We start from the raw sequence: 19,347 nt of genomic DNA on the forward strand, positions 1-19,347 counted from the left end.
CATTATTAATTATATTCCTCGAACTGTCTTTCATATCCCTGTGGCAGTATTGTAGTTACCTATTTATGCTGTCTAATCCCTTCCCCTTCTCTCTCATCCCCACCCCCTCCCAACTAGCAACCATCAGTTGTTCCTCTATATCTCTGAGACTACTTCTGTTTACTTTGTTCGTTCATTCAGTTTTTTAGATTCCACGTATAAGTGAGATCATATGGCATTTGTCTTTCTCCGACTGACTTATTTCGTTTAAAATAATAGTCTCTAGGTCCATCCATATCGTTGCAAATGGTACGATTTCATTCTTCTTTATAGCGGAGTAATACTCCATTTTATAAATGTACCACAGTTTCTTAATCTAGTCATCTACCGATGGGCATTTCGGTTGTTTCCAAGTCTTGGCTGTTGTAAATAGCGCTGCAATAAAAATAGGGGTGCATATATTTTTTTGAGTTAACGTCTTGGGTTTCTCTGGAAAAAACAGAATTTAGATAAAACCTAAAAAAGAAAAGAGCAAATAGAAATATAGAACTGGTGGGGCAAAAAGGATACAGATAGTAAGATGGTATTAATGAGCCCAAATATTTCATTAATTAAATGGTAAGCTAGTTTAATTAAAAACAAAAGATTGTCAGAATGCATGAAGAAAAAAATAAACAATTATATGTTGCTTTTGTAGAAGAGGAAAAAATATTTTCCTTCTACTCTTCTAGGTTCTCAGCTTGGCTTCTTTAACAAAAGACAAATTAACAAGAGAAAAGCATACAAATTTATTTAAGTTTTATGTGACTTACAAACCTTCATAAGGAAATGAAGACCCAAAAAAATGGTTAAAACTAAGTGATTTTATACTAGGTTTGAAGAAGAGTAGAAAGTCATGGGAAAATGTGATAGGACAATAGGATATGAGATAAGAGTAGTAAACTATGGGAAACTTAGCAAGGCCTATTCATTCAAATTTCTCTCACATGAGGATCTTATGACCTCCTTCAGGGGAAAATCAGAGTTCTCCCTGCACCTGCCAGTTTTCAGATTCCTTCAGCTTAAAATACTCAGCATGCCAAGATGCCGTATTTGGGGATGGTATGTTATGAAACCCCTCGACTATTATTTTGCTTTCATAAGACACACCTTAAATATTAGGCTATGGAAAGGCTGAAAGTGAGAGAATAGAAAAAAATATATACCATGCAAACATTACTCAAAAGCAAGCTGGTTTGTAGTACTATCAAAGTATACTTTAAGGCAAAAAATAGCAATAGAGATATAAAAGAGGGACATTTCATAAAAATAAAGGTTTCACTTCATCAAGGAGACATATTCATACATTTGTTTGCATTTACTAGCACAGTCTCAAAATATACAAAGCACAAATTTACAACTGTACAGAAAAAAAAAAAATCCACAGTCATAGTGGGAGAACTTAACACATCAGTCAGGAAGTGATAGAATAAGAAAACAAAAAAATCAGTAAGGCTATAGAACAACACAAATTAAAAACTACCTAACTGACATGTGTAGAACACTACACTCAACATCTGCAAAATTTAAACATTGATTTTCAATTGCACATAAAACAATTACCACAACTAATCATGTGCTAAGCCACAAATTTCAAATGATTGAAAACAAATATTTTCTGACCACTATGAAATTAAAATAGAAATCAATAATAAAATGGTCACTAGACAGTCCTCATATATTTGGAAATTAAGCATTATACTTCTGAATGGATCAAAGAAGAAATCACAGCATAAATTAATATTTTAAACTAAATGGTAATGAAACTGTCAAGTAAATAAATTTGGAGAACCTAGTAGCCTTGATGATAGAAAATCCACAGCCTTAAATATTAGGAAAGAATGTTGGAAGTAAAATATTAGGAAATAAGTGTTAAAAATGTGAGATCTTGAGAAATTAGACAAAGACCAGTCGATTAAACTCAAAGAAGGTAGAAATTAATGAACTAGGAAACAAAGATATGGTAGAGAGGACCAAATAAATGAAAAATGTTTTCTCTGAAAATACTATAAAATGTTAATAAGAAAGATCAAGAAAAGAAAATAAAGAAGGCATAACTAACATTAGGAATGAAAATGGGAATATCACTACACATCCAGTAGACATTAAAAAAGATTAGCACAGGAAACCCAGGAGAAAAATGAGCAAAGGACTTGAATACTTTACAAAACAGGATATCCAAATAGTCAGTAAACATATGAGATACTGCTCAATTAATCATGGAAATGCAGGTTAAAACCACAATGTCATCATATATTACCACCTACACACGAAAATAGCTAAAATGAAAAAAAAAATCAAATGTTGGCAAGGATGTGGAGCAGCTGAAACTTAACACTGGTATATCACAGTGTTTACATACATTCACAGGAATGTAAATTGGTATATCACATTGGTAAACTGTTTACAGTATACAGTGTCTCCTAAAGCTAGACATACACATTACTTAGGACCTAGAAGTCTCATTCCAAGATACATACGCAATAGAAATGTTTAGATATGTTTATTGAAAACATGTACTAGCTTGACAGAAATGCTATTCAAAAAAGCCAAAACCTTGAAACCCATCATCAAATCACACAAATTTTTTGGTTTCCCAGTGCATACAAAAGTTATATTTACACTATACTATAGTCTATTAAGTGTGCAGTAGCATTACATCTTTAAAAACTATGGACATACCTTAATTTAAAAATACTTGATTGCTAAAAAACGCTAACCATCATCTGAGCCTTCAGCAAGTCATAATCTTTTTGACAGTGGAGGGTCTTGCCTGAATATGATGGCTGCTGACTGATCAGGTTGCTGACTGATCAGGCTGCTGGTTGCTAAAGGTTGGGGTGGCTGTGGCAATTTCTTAAAATGAGACAACAATATAGTCTCCCACATCAGTTGACTCTTCCTTTCTTGAATGATTTCTCTGTAGCATGTGATGCTGTTTAATAGCATTTTACCCACAGTAGAACTTCTTTCAAAATTGGAGTATAACTGCTGTTTTATCAATTAAGTTTATATTCTAAATCCTTTGTTGTCATTTCAATAGTCTTCACAGCATCTTCACCAGGAGTAGATTCCATCTCAAGAAACCACTTTCTTTGCTCAACCATAAGAAGCAACTCCTAATCCATTGACGTTTTATCATGAGATTGTAGCAATTCAGTCACATCTATAAGCTCCACTTTAATTGTAGTTCTCTTCCTATTTCCACATCTGTAGTTACCTCCTCCACTAAAGTCTTGAACTCCTCAGTCATTTATGAAGGTTGGAATCAATTTCTTCCAAATTCCTGTTAATATTGACATTTTTATCTCTTCCCATTAATCATGAATGTTCTTAATGGCATCTAGAATGGTGAATCCTTTCCAGGAGGCTTTCAGTTTACATTGCCCAGATCCACTAGAGGAATCACTATCAATGGCAGCTATCGCCTTATGAATGTATTTCTTAAATAATAAGACTTAAAAGTCAATATTCCTCCTTGATCCCTGGGCTGCAGATTGGATGTTATGATAGCAGGCATGAAAACAATATTAATTTCATTGTACACCTCCATCAGAGCTCTCGAGTGGCCAAATGCATTGTCAACTAGCAGTGAGATTGTAAAAGGAATCTTTTTTTCTGAGTAGTAGGTCTCAACAGTGGGCTTAAAATATTCAGTAAGCATGTATACCAATATACTGCCATCCACCTTTGTTGTTCCATTTATAGAGCCCAGGCAGAGTAGATTCAGCGTAATTCTTAAGGGACATAGGAATTTCTGAATGGCAAATGAGTACTGGCTTCAACTTAAAGTTAGCAGCTACATTAGCTCTTACTAGAAGTCAACCTATACTTTGAAGCTTTGAAGCCAGGCAATGACTTCTCTCTAACTATGAAAGTCCTTGATGACATCTTCTTCCAGTATAAGGCTGTTTCGTCTACATTGAAAATCTGATGCTTAGTGTAGCCAATTTCATTACCTTAGCTAGAGCCTCTGGAGAACTTGCTGGAGCTTCTACATCAGCACCTGCTGCTTCTCCTTGCACTTTTATGTTATGGAGATGGCTTCTTTCCTTGAACGTCATGAATTAACCTCTACTAGCTTCAGACTTGTCTTTTTCTTCAAGCCTTCAACAGGATTGAAGAGAGTAAGGCTCTTGCTTTGGATTAGGCTTTGGCTTAAGGGAATGTTGTAGCTGGTTTGATCTTCTCTCCAGACCACTAAAAGTTTCTCCATATCAGCAATAAGCCTGTTTTGCTTTCTTATCATTCATGTGTTCACTGGAGTAACATTTTTAATTTCCTTCAAGAACTTTTCCTTTGCATTCACCACTTGGCTAACTGTTTGGCACAAGAGGGAAGACTAGTTTTCAGCCTGTCTTGGCATGTCTTGATATGCCTTCCCCACTAAGCTTAATCATTTCTAGCTTTTGATTTAAAGTGGGAGACATGACTCTTCCTTTCACTTGAATACTTAGAGGCCATTGTAAGGTTATTAATTGACCTCATTTCAATATTGTTGTGTCTCAGAGATTAGGGAGGCCCAAAGAGAAGGAGAGAGACAGAGTAATGGCTGCTGGCAGAGCAGTCAGAACACAACATTTATGGATTAAGTTTGCCATTTTATACAGGAGAAGTTCATGGCACTTCAAAACAATTGAAATAGTAACATCACAGATCACCATAACAAATATAATAATAATGAAAAAGGTATAGACGAGGTATAATAAAACAATATGGTGAATGTTTAAGTAAAAAAAAATTATTACAGTAAAAGACTCATTGCCATTAGTCTCCCTTTAGAATACTCCCTCTCACTTCAAACACACTTATCCCATTGTTCTTGCCACTTTCTGAAACAATTCTGGAAGTCCTCTTTCGTGAGCATCTTCACTTGCACTGTCATGACTGCCTCGATGTCCTGAGTCAATTCAAAACGTTTACTTTTCATTTTGACTTTGGGGAAGAGCCAGATGTTGCACAGTGCCAGATCCAGTGAATAAGGTAGATGAGGACACACCATAATGTATTTATTTGACAGAAATTACCATACCAGAAGCGGTGTGACACGGAGCCTTTCCATTGTGATCACAAAATATGGCGAATGCTGCTGCTGAGTGCCATCCAACAGAAAGGCAGGGATCTTCAGTACAGAAGTGACGTGTCGAACCTTAGTAACAGTGTGTGACAAGTTTCAGCTTGTTCGGTGCAGTCAGGTGTGAGCTATGGTTGGAAAAAGGTGTGTTTTATAGTATACCGTAAATCATCCTCCATCATGACAACACTCTGTGTCACACATCACTTCTGGTATACAGCAATTTTTGTCAAATAAAAACTTTATGGTGTGTCATCCACCTTATTCATGGGATCTGGCACCATGCAACTTCTGGCTCTTTCCCAAAGTCAAAATGATTCAGAATATTGAAGCAGCCACAACAGTACTACTAAAGACACTCACGAAAGAGAACTTTCAGAACTGCTTCAGAAGGTGGCAAGAATGATGGGATAAGTGTATTTGAAGCAAAGCGAGGGGGAATATTTTGAGGGCAATTAGTGACACTGTGTCTTTTACTGTAATAAATTTTTTGTATTTAATCATTCACTATATTGTTTGATCACACCTTATATTGTGAGAATTACCAAAATGTGACACAGAGATATAAGGTGAGTAAATGCTCTTGGAAAAATGGCACTAATAGACTTGCTTGACACAGGGTTCACACAAACCTTCAGTTTGTGAAAGAAAAAAAAATGCAATGATATAGAAAGCACAATAAAATAAGGTGGCTGTATGGAAAAATTTCACAAACATAAGTTTAAAAAAATCCAGACCTAAAAGTATATATAATTTATGATTCCATTTATACATATTCTATGATACTAAAATTAATCATTGCTTCTAGAAGTCAAATAGAAGTTACTCTTTGAGGGTAGATGACTAGAGTGAACACACCCAGATTCTGAGTTGCTGATGTAATGGTCTGTATCTTGATCTAGGTACTAAACACATAGTAAGTATAAGTTGGTGAAAATTCATCAAGCTATATATTTATATTCTTCTCCTATGTTTGAAAGTTACACTTCAAAAAATAACTTTCAAAAAATCTTGGGCTGGCTGAGTGGCGCGTTGGTTAAGAACTGGCTTGGGATGCCAGAGGGCCCCGGTTCAGATCCCACATATGAGGGCCAGTGACACTGCCCTCTACAGCTAAGATGCTGAACAACAGCTCAACCTGGAGCTGGGCTGCCATGAGTCGCCGGCGACGGCGTAGGCTGCAGCCCCTGCTGCACTGGGTTGCCATGGGCTACCGTGTGTAGCCAGCAGCCAGCGTGAGCGGCCAGCAGCCGCCGTGAGCAGCCATCCAGAAGCCGGCAACTGATCTGCCTCGCCTGGGAAGAGCGCAATGATGGTGCTAACTTGGGCCAGTGAAGCAACGTCCTCCACAACTAGACTGAAGAACAAAAAGACAGCAACTTGTCTGTTCCCCTTCCCCCAATTCCCCAGCACTGTCCCCATCCCCCAATTCCCCAATAAAAATCTTTAAAAAAAAAAATCTTAAAAAGAAATAGGAAATCCAATTCTGTACCTACTAAAAAACTTGACTCTGTTATGAAAAGCCTTTCCACAAATAAAACACTAGGCCAAGAGGACTCACTGAATTCTACCAAAAGCTAAGTAATACCAATTTTACAAACATTTTTCAATTAATTTTATGGGCATTCATTTAATACCAAAACCTGAAGAAGTCTTCACAGGAAATGAAAAAAACAAGCCAATCTTAACATAGATATAGGTGCAAAACTCCATACTAAAATATGTGCAAATTGAATCCAACAATTTTTTTAATTCAGTAAAACATAACAATCAAGTTGGGTTTATTCAAGGAATGCAAGGATAGTTTAACATTTAAAGTTAATCTGTGGAAGAGCTAGAGAGAAGATGGAGTAGGAAACACCCAGCAATCCATCTCCCCACCTCGACAGCAGTTAGACTTGCAGAACCTGTTTCCTGTAACTGTTTGGAACTCAGGAATCTGTCGAAGGCTTGTAACTTCCAGGGGAAGGTTTGAAAAGTTGATTTGGGTTGATTTCAGCTCTAATTATGGCAACAGCTACCATATAGCCCCGTAGCAGACATCAGTACACACATTCCTTGAGCACTTTGCACAAAACTTGTGGGAGCCAAGGTGGACAATAAGGACCCTGTCCTTCAAATATTGGGGATCTGTGCTCTGATAGCTGATTGCTGCTTTTGATGTTGGAGATGCAGACACAGAGGCAGGGAGCCATTGTTGCAAATCCCACTACCATTGTTGCAAGCCCCTACCCCCAGGCTGAAGAGACTTCTGGAGAGTTAAGGGTCAGTGCCTTTCTCCCCACCCTTTTACTTTATATTTTTCCTCATTTGAGAGCCAGGCTAGGGTATTCACATATATGAGGGAATTTACAAAGACACCACACATGCCCAGGGAAAGGCACAGACTCAGAAAAGACCTGAGAAGTCCTTAAGTATATACCTGGGGCTGATCCCTGCTATGGAAGTATCCTACAATTAAATAAAAGTAAAAACCCTAGGAAGAGGAAGAATTTTAGCTCTGACTTAACATTATAACATTCCAATGTCCAATTTTCAACAAAAGTTCACAAGGCATTAAAAAGAAAGAGGAAAGTATGGCCTATTCAAAAGTAAAAAATCAGGGCTGGCTGAGTGGCGCGTTGGTTAAGAACTGGCTTGGGACGCCAGAGGGCCCCAGTTCAGATCCCACATATGAGGGCCAGTGACACTGCCCTCCACAGCTAAGATGCTGAACAACAGCTCAACCTGGAGTTGGGCTGCCATGAGTTGCCGGCAATGGAGGAGGCTGCAACCCCTGCTGCAGTGGGTTGCCATGGGCTACCGTGTGTAGCCAGCAGCCAGCGTGAGCGGCCAGCAGCCGCAGTGAGCAGCCGTCCAGAAGCTGGCGACTGATCTGCCTCACCCAGGAAGAGCGCAATGATGGTGCCAACTTGGGCCAGTGAAGCAACGTCCTCCACAACTAGACTGAAGAACAAAAGGACAGCAACTTGTCTGTTCCCCTCCCCCCAGTTCCCCAGTGCTGTTCCCATCCCCAAATTCCCCAATAAAAATCTTTAAAAAGAAAAAAAAAAGTAAAAATTCAACAGAAACTGTCCCTGGAAAAGACCTAATGGCAGATATACTAGACAAAGACTTGAAGACAACTATCTTAAATATTCTCATTGAGCTCAAGGAAGATGTGGAAAAAGAAAGAAAAAAAAAGCGCTTTATGAACAAAATGCAATTATCAATAAAAAGACAGAAAACCTAAAAAGAAATGAAAAAGAAATTTTGGATTTGAAAAGTACAATAACTGAAATGAAAAATTCACTAGAGGGATTCAAAGGCAGATTTGAGCCAGCAGAAAAATCAGTGAACTTGATAGAACAGTGGACATTATAGAGGCTGATGAACAAAAAACAGATTCAAGAAAAATGAACAGAGCCTACAGGACCTGTGGGGTACCATCAAGCAGACAGACATGCATCTGGGAGTCCCAGAAATAGAAGAAGGAAAGGGCAGAGAATATTTGAAGAAATAATGGAGTGACATCAGTGCATGGTGGCGTGAATGGTATCCCTGTTCTCTCCCTTTGAAGTAACAAGTCAAATAGCTATAATTCAAACAAACATGATTGAGAAATCCATGCATTGAAACATCTGAATGTACACAGATCTGATTGAACAGGGGAGGAGGGAAGGAAGAACAGTAGAGACGGGTGCCAGGGACACAGCTCAGAGCTCTCTGCAGGTCTCAGGAGACGGGAGGAATCAGGTTACAGCATACACTTTCCGAATCCCTGAGGAGCAGAAAGGGAAAATAAGCATTCCTGCCTGAATGGTGAGCACATGTTGCAGCTGAACCCAGTGATGGAGCAAAGACACAACACAGAGAAGTGGCAGCTGTGGTCTGATGGCCGCCATTGCCAAGCAGAAAAACAAAGCCATGGAACCTGGCTGCCTCTCCTCCCCCTCCCAAAGTTCAACTTCCAGAGCTAGTAGCAGAGCCCCAAAAGAAGCTGTATTAATGAGTGTTGGGTTACAGAGCACACTATCTGCAGCCCTGAGAAGTGGAGAGGCAGAAGCATTTCACCCTGAGCAGCAGACACACTGGCTAATTCCAGTGATGGATGGAAACACAGAGATGAGGCAGCTAGAGTCTGGCAGTCGCCATTACTGGGAGGAGAACAAAGCCACAAATGCACAAGCTGACCTCCCCCAGCCACCCACACACACAAACATCACAGCTGATTCCAGCAGGGGCATCTGAGACACTTCAGGCAGTGTAGCACTGCCAACAGCATCTGGTTGCAGGGGGCAGCACTGGGATTTTACAGTCTCAGAACCCCATCACCAGCCACAGGGGTGATACCCTAAGACTAAAGCGACCTGGTCATAGATGAGATTCCCACCTCCCCAGGGAATACAGGGCATTTTCCACCACCTTGTGGAGGTCCAGGAAGCTGGAGCAGTGCAATAGAAAATTAAAAACTGGTATCACCTACTGGAAAACAAAAGAAAGACCCCTTCTTATCAAATTACTAAATAGAGAAGTGTCACTCTTTAAAAAGAAAAGAAAAGCAGATTTCATTTCCATAAGTTCCTAGTCAGAGAAATAATCCACCAAATACCATGAATAACCAAGGTAACAAGGCAGCTCAGAAAGAAAATGAAAAATCTCCAAAAATAAACTTAAAGACTTGGAAATATTTTATTTAAATGACAGAATTCAAAATTGCAGTTCTAAAAAAAACAAGATACAAGAAATCTCAAATAGGTAGTTTAATAAACTCAGAAATAGTCAACTTTATCAGAGATTGAAACTTTAAAAAGAACCAAATAGGGCTGGCCGGGTGGCACAGTTGGTTAAGAGCATGAGCTCTGAGCAACAGGGTCGCCAGTTCGATTCCCACATGGGCCAGTGAGCTGCACCTGAGCTGAGCTGCCGCTGTGCTGCCAACAGGCAGCTGGATGGCTCAGCTGGTGAGAGCGCATGCTCTTCACAACAGGGTTGCCAGTTCGACGCCCGCATGGGATGGTGGGCTGCGCCACACACACACACACACACACACACACACACACACACACACAACTAGATTGAAAGCAGCGACTAGACTTGGAGCTGATCTTGCTCCTTCCACAACTAAGAATGAAGGACAACAACTTGACTTGGAGCTGATGGGTCCTGGAAAAACACAATGTTCCCCTTCCCCAATTCCCCAACACTGTTCCCTTCCCCAATTCCCCAATAAAATCTTTAGGAAAAAAAAGAAAGAAAGAAAAAGAACCAAATAGCCTGGAACTGAAAAACTGGATAAAAGAGATGAAGAATGAGCTAGTGAGCTTAGGAAATAGAGCTAAGATGGAGGAAAGAATTAGTGATTTTGAAGATAGAAACCTAGAAATGACAGAAGAAGAGAGAGACTTGAGGCGAAACAAAAAAACTCTACAAGAACTACCTGACTCCATCAGAAAGAACAATTTAAGAATAATGGGCATACCAGGAGAAGAAAGGGAGAAGGAAACAGCGTATTCAAACAAATAATCGATAAGAACTTCACAAACCTATGGAAATAAATAATGGCTGAAAACACCCCAAATTTGACGAAAGACATGAATATAAACATCCAGAAAGCTCGACAGTCTCCAAGTAAGATGAACTCAAAGAGACTCACACCAAGACACATTATAACCACACTTTCAAAAGTCAAAGAGACTCTTGAAGGCAGCAAGAGAGAAGTGAATCATCCCATATACGCGATCCTCAATAAGATTATAAGCAGATTTCTCATAAGAAACTTTGGAGGCTAGAAGACAGTAGCCAACATATTCAAACCAATAAAAGAAAAAACCTCTACCAAGAAACCTGTATCTGGCAAATCTTCCTTTGCTAATGAGGGGGAAATTAAGATATTCCCAAATAAGCAAGAGCTGAGGGAGTTCGTGACCACTAGACCTGCCCTACAAACAAAATGCTCAAGGGAATCCTATAAGGTGAAATGAAAGGACACTGGACAGTAACTCAAAGCCATATGGAGAGAATAAATATCTCAAAGGTAAATATATAGGCAATTATAAAGCTAGTAAAAGAATCGTTTGTAACTATTCTTTTTGTTTTCTACATGATTTAAGAGACTAATACACTATTTAGAAAAAACAAAGAGTGTAAAAGCTAGAATTACTGTAACTTTGGTTTATAATTCCAAATCTTGTTTTCTACATAATTTAGGAGACTAATGCACTTAAAAGAATTATTGGTTCATATTTTGGGGCACAATGTATAAAGATTTAAATTTGTGACATCAACAAATGAATGGAGTGGGGACAGAGTTGATAAGCAAATTTTTGTATGTTACTGAAGTTAAAGTGGTTTTAATAAATTCACATTAGTGTTGTTATAACTTTGGGATGTTAAATGTTACCACAAATAAAATGTCTGTAGAATATACACAAAATGAAATGAGAAGAATTTAAACATTCACTACAAAATATCAAACACAAAAGAAGGCAGGAATCTGGAAAATGAGCAAAAAAGTTATAAGGCATATAGAAAACAAACAGCACAATGACAGAAGTAAGTCCTTATCAGTAATTACTTTAAATGTAAATGGATTAAACTCTCCAATCAAGAGATTGGCAGAATGGATAAAACACATGTGATCCAGTTGAAAGTAAAAGAATGGTAAAATACTGGGGGTGCCAAAAAATTTATACAAGTGGACACTGGTCAACGTTGTTCAAGCAATAGTTCTTTGTAATCCGAAGTGTCTGGACGCTGATGGTAACCACTTTGAGCACCTCTTGTAATTGCCGAAGTCAAATGTGTCTTGTATTCATCTTTTGTTATTGGTATATATTGAGTATTAAAATTTTAATAGGTTTCCTTTCTTAAAATGTGTATACAATTTTTTAGCACCTTCTGTATATACCATGAAAATAATAACCAAAAGAGAGTAGGAGTGCTATACTAATATCAGATAAAATAGACTTTAAATCAAAAAAGTTACATGCAACACGGACATTATATCACATACCTGATAAAGGATTAATATCCAGAATATGTAGAGAACTTCTAAAATTCAACAGGAAAACAACCCAATTCAAAAATGGGCAAAGTACTTGAATAGACATTTCTCCAAAGAAGATATACAAATGACTAATAGCACATGGGAAGATGCTTAACATCATTATTCATTAGGGAAATGCAAATCAAAACCACATTGAGTTACCACCTCGTACCTATTAGGATGGCTGTTATCCAAAAAAAACAAGTACTGGCAAGGATGTGGAAAAATAGGGACTCCTGTACACTGTTGGTGGTAATGTAAAATTGGTACAACCTCTGTGGAAAATAGTATGGCAGTTCCTCAAAAAAATTAAAAATAGAATTACTATATGATCCAGCACTTCCACTTCTGGGTATATACCCACAAGAATTGAAAGCAGAGTCTTAAAGAGAGATTTTTACACCCGTGTTCATAGTAGCATTATTCACAATACCAAAATGTGGAAGAAACCCACTTGCTCATTGATGGATGAATGGATAAGCAAATGTGTATATACATAAAGGAAGGAAATTCTGCAACATGGTACACAACATAGATGAAACTTGCAGACATTATGCTAAGTGAAATAAGCCAGTCACAAAAAGACAAATACCATATGATTCCACTTATATGAAGTACTTAGAATAGTCAAAATTATACAAAGTATAATGGTGGTTATGGGGGCTGAGGAGAGGCGACAACAGAGTGTTATTTTTAATGGGTATTGTGTTTTGTTTTTACGAAATGAAAAAATTAGAGGGATGGATGGTGGTGATGGTTGCACAGTAATGTGAAGGTACTAATGCCACTGAACTGTACATGTAAAAATGGTTAAAATGGTAACTTTTGTGTTACGTATATTTTACCAGTTTTTAAATTAATTTTGAAAGATCATTGTAGTGTACCACATTAACAAATTTTAGTAATAAAAGCTTATGATCATTTTAATAAACAGGAAAAGCATTTGATAAAACTAACCTCCATTCATGACAAAAACATTTTGAAAGCTGAATAAAAGGGAATTTTCTTAATCTGATAGTCATCTACAACATATGAAAGCAAACATATTTAATGGTGAAATATTGAAAGCTTTCCCTCTTAAGAACAAACTCACATGTACCCATCAATCCAGCTGCATCAAAAATTATCAACTATGACCAATTTTGTTTCATCTTTTCCCCCACCTCCTTACCCCTCCACTCCAGATTGTTTTGAAACAAATCCCAGACATTACATATATGATTTTTTCCATATATTTCAGTATATATTTGAAAGATTAAAATTTCTTATTTTTAAAACATTATGATGTCACACTTAATAATTCTATAATATTACATAGTTCAAATTTTCCTGATTGTTTCATAAGTTTTGTGTATGTTTTCTCAATGTATTTGTATCAAGTTCCAAATTGTCATGAACAGACTATATTTGGAACTCGATTCAAACAAACCTCTTTTTTTCTATGTACTTATTGAAGAAATTAAGTCATTTCTTTGGCAGTTTTCCCCAGACAATATTTTGCTGATTGCCTTTCTCATATAGTGTTGTTTAATGTGTCAGTGCCTCCCTTTATTACCTATAAATTCATAGTTAGATCTGTAAGTCATTTTGATAAGAAATTGTCATCAAAGTCAAAACTGTCAAATTAATCTTAGTTTTTTTAGCTGCCTTGAACCAATGCAAAGATACATTGAAACCCTTCTGTCATTCCAAGTATAAAGCTGTATATTCAGTACTTAATCTAGTTTTTGATGACATTCATAGTCTCAACAGAGCTCAACTTTTCATACTGTATGTTTTATGTGTCTTCTCTTCTTTGTCATCTTTCTTAAAGAAATATTATTATGTAGTAATTACCAATTTTTAAATTTATTTGCATAGGGAAATGAATAAGCGTCTAACGGAAGAACAAGCCAGAAAGACGTTTGAGAGAGCCATGAAACTGGAGCAAGAATTTACTGAACATTTCACAGGTCGGCATCATGTGTGGCAGTGCACTTATGATAGAATTTTGCTTTGGAGCCATATGAACCAACCATCGAAATGACTTTTGAACTGTGCCCACACCTACGTAGCAGTATTAATTAGTACTATAATTTTCATAATTCATCTAACCTAGATGGGAGTGATGAGGAATTTTGAAATTTGTGTTTCTTGGGTCGTTGATTAGGACAACATGTAGAGGAATAATTCATACTTTGACTGGAGAAAAATAGACTCAGACTTTGAGTTCTTCTATGAAATTGGCTTTTCTCTTATTCTTTATAAATTTTGATCCATTTTCTTTGTTTAAAAAGAAAAGAGTGGGTAGCAATTCCCAAATCTTTCATTCACTTGTCCTTTAAATTATTCCTTAGGTATCTTTGAACAGGTTTTTGTCATTGTTATTTGTTTGGTTGAAATAATGATAAGCTTATATTTGGTGTTCACAATAAATATCATTAAGTGCCATGATATTGTAACACATGTGCTTTTATATATATATATTATTATATATGTTACATGTATAATACATAGTATATATAATATGTGTATATATAAAGACTTAACAGGAAAACCATAAGAATAGTACCAGCAATTCTTATAAACTCTTAACCCATACTCCCCATTTTACCACATTTATAATTTTTTTCTGAAACATTAAAGAGTACATTGCACTTTTCAGCTGGAACCACCATCTTCCAGTAATTCACCAAAATGACCAACACTAAGGAAAAGAGGAGAGACACCTGCTATATATTCTCTAGGCCCTTTAGAAAACATGGAGTCTGGGCCGGCCGAGTGGCTCAGTTGGTTAAGAGTTAGCTAGCTTAAAAGCGCAAGCTCTGAGCAACAGGGCCACTGGTTCAATTCCCACATGGGCCAGTGACGCTGTGCCCAAGCTGAGCTGGTGAGAGCACATGCTCCTAACAAGACTGCCTATTCGATGGTGGGCTAAGCCCACCCACAGCTAAGACTGAATTCAGCACCTTGAACTGAGCTGCCACCCGGATGGCTCAGTGGATATAGTGTGCACTCTTAACAAGGCTGCTGGTTCGACTATCACGTGGGATGGTGGCTACGCCCACCCACAACTAAGATTGAACACAGCACCTTGAGCTTAGAGGCCACAAGCTGCCAAGAGCAGCCAGATGGCGACTGGCGCCCTCCACAACTAAGACTGAAGAACAACAGCTTGGCTGATCCCCTTCCCCAATTCCCCAACACTGTTTCCCCCCACCTCACCCTCCAGTTCCCCAATTAAAATAAAACAAAACATAGAGTTGTTCCTTTGGCCACATACATGCGAATCTACAAGAAAGGTGATAATTGCAGACATCAAGGGAATGGGTACTGTTCAAAAAGGAATGCCCCCCAAATGTTACCATGACAAAACTGGAAGGGTCTACAGTGTTACCCAGCATGCAGTTGGCATTGTTGTAAACAAACAAGTTAAGGACAAGATTCTTGCCTTAGAGAATTAATGTTCATATTGAGCTTATTATGCACTCTTAAGAGCCAAGATAGCTTCCTGAAACATAAAGGAAAATGATAAAAAAAATAAAGGTTCCGGGGCTCAACTAAAATGCCAGCCTGCTCCACCCGGAGAAGCACACCTTGTGAGAACCAGTGGAAAGGAGCCTGAGTTGAAAACCATTCCCTATGAATTCGTAGCATGATAGGTGTAAAAAAATAAGAGACCTCTGTACTATTAAGAATTTTTTTTAAAAGAGTAAGTTACATACATGCTCTTTTGGCTCTAAATACTTCAAGTGTGTATTTCCCAAATACACAAAACAAAGTAAAAGTCACCAAATCCCACTTTTTGATCAATTTTTAAAATAAAATTTTTATATTTTACAAATAGGAAAATTAATGAAATGAGCAGTTTTTACTAAGCAAACAATACATAAATGGTGTCTATTCCTGGATGAATAATTATTTTTAAGGTTTAACTTCTATTTCACGAATAACTTTAATAGTGAAGATAGACAATTAATGGAGGTTTCTGGTTTTGTTTCTATCATTACAGCTATTGTACAGGGAGATACGCTGGAAGACATTTACAACCAAGTGAAGCAGATCATAGAAGAACAGTCTGGTCCTTACATCTGGGTTCCAGCAAAAGAAAAGTTATGAGGACTGATGTTTCTCTGTTTCTCTTTTCCACAATCTCCTTTTCTTTGACATTTCTTTGCCCTTGCCTTCTGGAGCCTGTCTTCAATACTCCTTCCATGTTAAATCATCCCACTCGTCATGGTCTGCAGTTGCACTTATTTTTGACATCTTGTATCTCCTTCAAGTTGTATCATCTATCTTATTTTACGTCACTATTGGTTTGTGGCCATTTTTCAGAATTGAAGATGAAATGGCCTGACCAGCTATTAAGGATTTGGGGAAATGGGGAAATTGTGGTAAAATTCCTTAATGTTTAAGGGAAAGTAACTTTAAGAGATTTTCAGAAAAGCTTTATATACATTCTTTTCAAATTTCAATATAAATGAAAGAAAAGTGATTTTAATCAGTGATTTAGTAAACTTTGAGCAACAATGCACGCTTAACTTTAATAGCATGGTTTGGCCAGTATATTAGTTCTCAAGTCCTTTTCCCAATTGATTTCTGTTATCAAAGCAAATATCTCATTACAGACAAATAAGGAAAATGTTTTTTAATTTCAAAATTAATGTCGATTAACTTTCATAATTTCACAAGGGATATTCATTTTTCGTAAAAGTCCTTCTTAAAGTCTTTCATTGTTTGAGATTTTTTTTTTCCAATACATATGCTAGGGATAACAATGTTCGAATGTTTTTAATCTACTTGTGCAACACTATAGTATCTTACAAAAGTTCATACATAATGATCATCACGTTTTCTGAATTGAGGCCATGTTTAGGTGCTAGGGGAGCTCACCTTTTACACATAAGGTTGAGAAAATTTCATAGACATAAACACAGACAAAACAGACATTACAGTGGTGATGTAGTAATCATTATGGCAATGGAAAAGGAGTCCAATTCATAGTCTAAAACTTTAAATGTATTCTTAGGGGTCAGATTTTAATGACTATTTTACCCACAATAACTGCCTATTTTGTTATAATAAAATATATATATATAAATATATATAAAACTTTCTTTAACTAAACTCTGTAACTATGGGAATTATTTTCTTTACATAGTTGCGAACACACACAAACATATATATATTTAAAATATATTTTTTTTCTTTTGCCACCTACTCTTAACTTTTTGTTTGGTTTATAAATTAAACATTAATTGATTAGACTTTATCTTCCTTAATCATGTGAACTGAAAACGGGGGTATGATGGTTATGGAAAGAAACCTTTAGGGAAATTAGATTATAAGTAAAAGTATGAGCATGTTCTCCTCTTTTCTACAAAAGTTTTCAAATGGTTCCTAGTTGGTTTTTTGTTTTGTTTTGTTTTTGTTAGTTTTTTTGTTACTGTTGTTCTTGTCATTGAGTTTGAATTTGGTCCTCTGCCTCTCCTTCCAGTTCTCCACCTTTCATTAATAGGCGAACAGGCAAAAGCCTCGTGTGTGTGCGTTTCCCCTCAGACTGCACACTTTTCATTTCTCATGGCTGCTCTGCACTAGAGTTATGCAGGTCTTCATGGTGATCAGTTTCAAGAAATTTTAGTGAAAGATAGATATGATTTCAGAAATCAGTTTCTCTGATGTTTTATATTAATAATATTGTTTAGCTTCCCATTGCTTTTTTGGAGTTGTTTATTAAATATGTGTTTTTGACAACCTCCTCATTACAGTTTCTGAAACAAGTGAGTACTGGTTTGTAAAGAATTATCAACATTATCCATTCCATTTATGAGAAAGAGGAGAACAGCTAATAAACTTTATTGTAAAATCCATATGTTAAATGTGTCTTGAATTCTGAAAGAAAAATAGCTGTTACACTAAATAGAGTAGGTTGGTACCATAAATATACTGGAAGAAAATTATTGTAAAGTGATTCAAGAGCCCCAGAAATCACATTACAGCAAGACCTCAGCATAAGCCATTTTGAAATATTTACTGGTCACATGTTGTAAAATACCAAGAGGTTATAAAATGATGCCATTTGTGTGTTAAAGTACGTATTACATTGCTTTATGGATGTCCTTGTTAAGTGATTTTTTTTGGGGGGGGGAGGGTAAGAAAATACAATTGACTCTTGAACAACACGGGTTTGAACTGCACAGGTCCACTTATGCAGTTTTTTTTTTTTTCCCAGTAAATATGCAGTTGGCCCTTCCTATCCCCAGGTTTCCCATCTGCAGACTCAACCAACCATAGGTCAAAAACAGTATTTTTGATCCACAGTTAGGAATCCGTGGATGCAGAGGGCTGACTGTGTGCATTGATCTATACCATTTTATATAAGGGACCTGAGCCTCCATGGATTTTGGTACTTGGGTGGGGTCCTGTAACCAGTCATCCTGCAGATACTGAGGGACAACTAGTTAATTTGCAGGGAGGTCAGAAGTTACATGCGGATTTTTAAATGTGCAGGGTTGGCACAATCCTAACCCCCAGTGTTCTTCAAGGGTTAACTGTACTAAGTTTTGTGCAGCTTTCTAGATTGTATAAAATTATTAATAAAAGTACAGATTGCTTAATACTACTATGCAACAGCCACTTTAGTATATTCTCAATTAATTAAAAGATGAGTTACTATCCCCACTATAAGGCTTAAATAAAATCACTTGCCTAAGATGACTTACTTAGTAAGTAGCAGCAATACTTGGTATTTGTATCCAAGTCTCTATGCCCCAAGTTCCTTCTAATATACTATTTTCCCTCATTTTTCAGCCTCTACTATGTAAGGCACTATGACTTAAATTATGTTATTTTAGTGCCCCTTTACAGATAAAGAAAGACTTAGATTAAGGTCCTTCCCCAGAGTTACACAAGTAAGGACAGACCCATAAAACAAGTCATTCCCATCACAGCTGAAATGACTATTTCTGGTAAGCGAGTCATCCTAGCACTGTCACAGTGACATACAAAGAAAAATCCTCTTTAGAACCAAAATGGAACAGTATTCATTAGAAAAAGTTCACTATTCTAATTCACAGAGCATAATACTATTTTTTATGTTTTATGAAATATTCCTTATTTTTTAATATGCTTAATATCATCATTAAGTTGGCAAAAATAAAAATGCCTCTTAAACCTGACTGCACATTTCTGGTTGCTTTCCTGTTCCATATCTTGCCAGGGCTCTTCAAAAAATAATGCAAGCAAGCTG

General features: G+C 37.0%; 1 protein-coding gene across 17 annotated transcripts in view; it reads left to right on the forward strand.

Annotated features, from left to right (window-relative positions):
• The window catches only part of DLG1 (discs large MAGUK scaffold protein 1), a 248,247-nt gene extending 230,277 nt beyond the window's left edge, over nt 1-17,970 (forward strand). For all 17 annotated transcript variants that reach the window (XM_019651456.1, XM_019651484.1, XM_019651466.1 and 14 more), the window contains 2 exons: nt 13,980-14,071; nt 16,111-17,970. In XM_019651456.1, the coding sequence (XP_019507001.1) occupies nt 13,980-14,071; nt 16,111-16,217 (199 nt within the window). In that variant the 3' untranslated portion in view covers nt 16,218-17,970. The remainder of the gene's footprint in view (nt 1-13,979; nt 14,072-16,110) is intronic.
• Nucleotides 17,971-19,347: the final 1,377 nt, after the last annotated feature.

The sequence above is a fragment of the Hipposideros armiger genome, unplaced genomic scaffold (assembly GCF_001890085.2).
Source record: "Hipposideros armiger isolate ML-2016 unplaced genomic scaffold, ASM189008v1 scaffold_8, whole genome shotgun sequence".
Classification (NCBI taxonomy): Eukaryota; Metazoa; Chordata; class Mammalia; order Chiroptera; family Hipposideridae; genus Hipposideros; species Hipposideros armiger.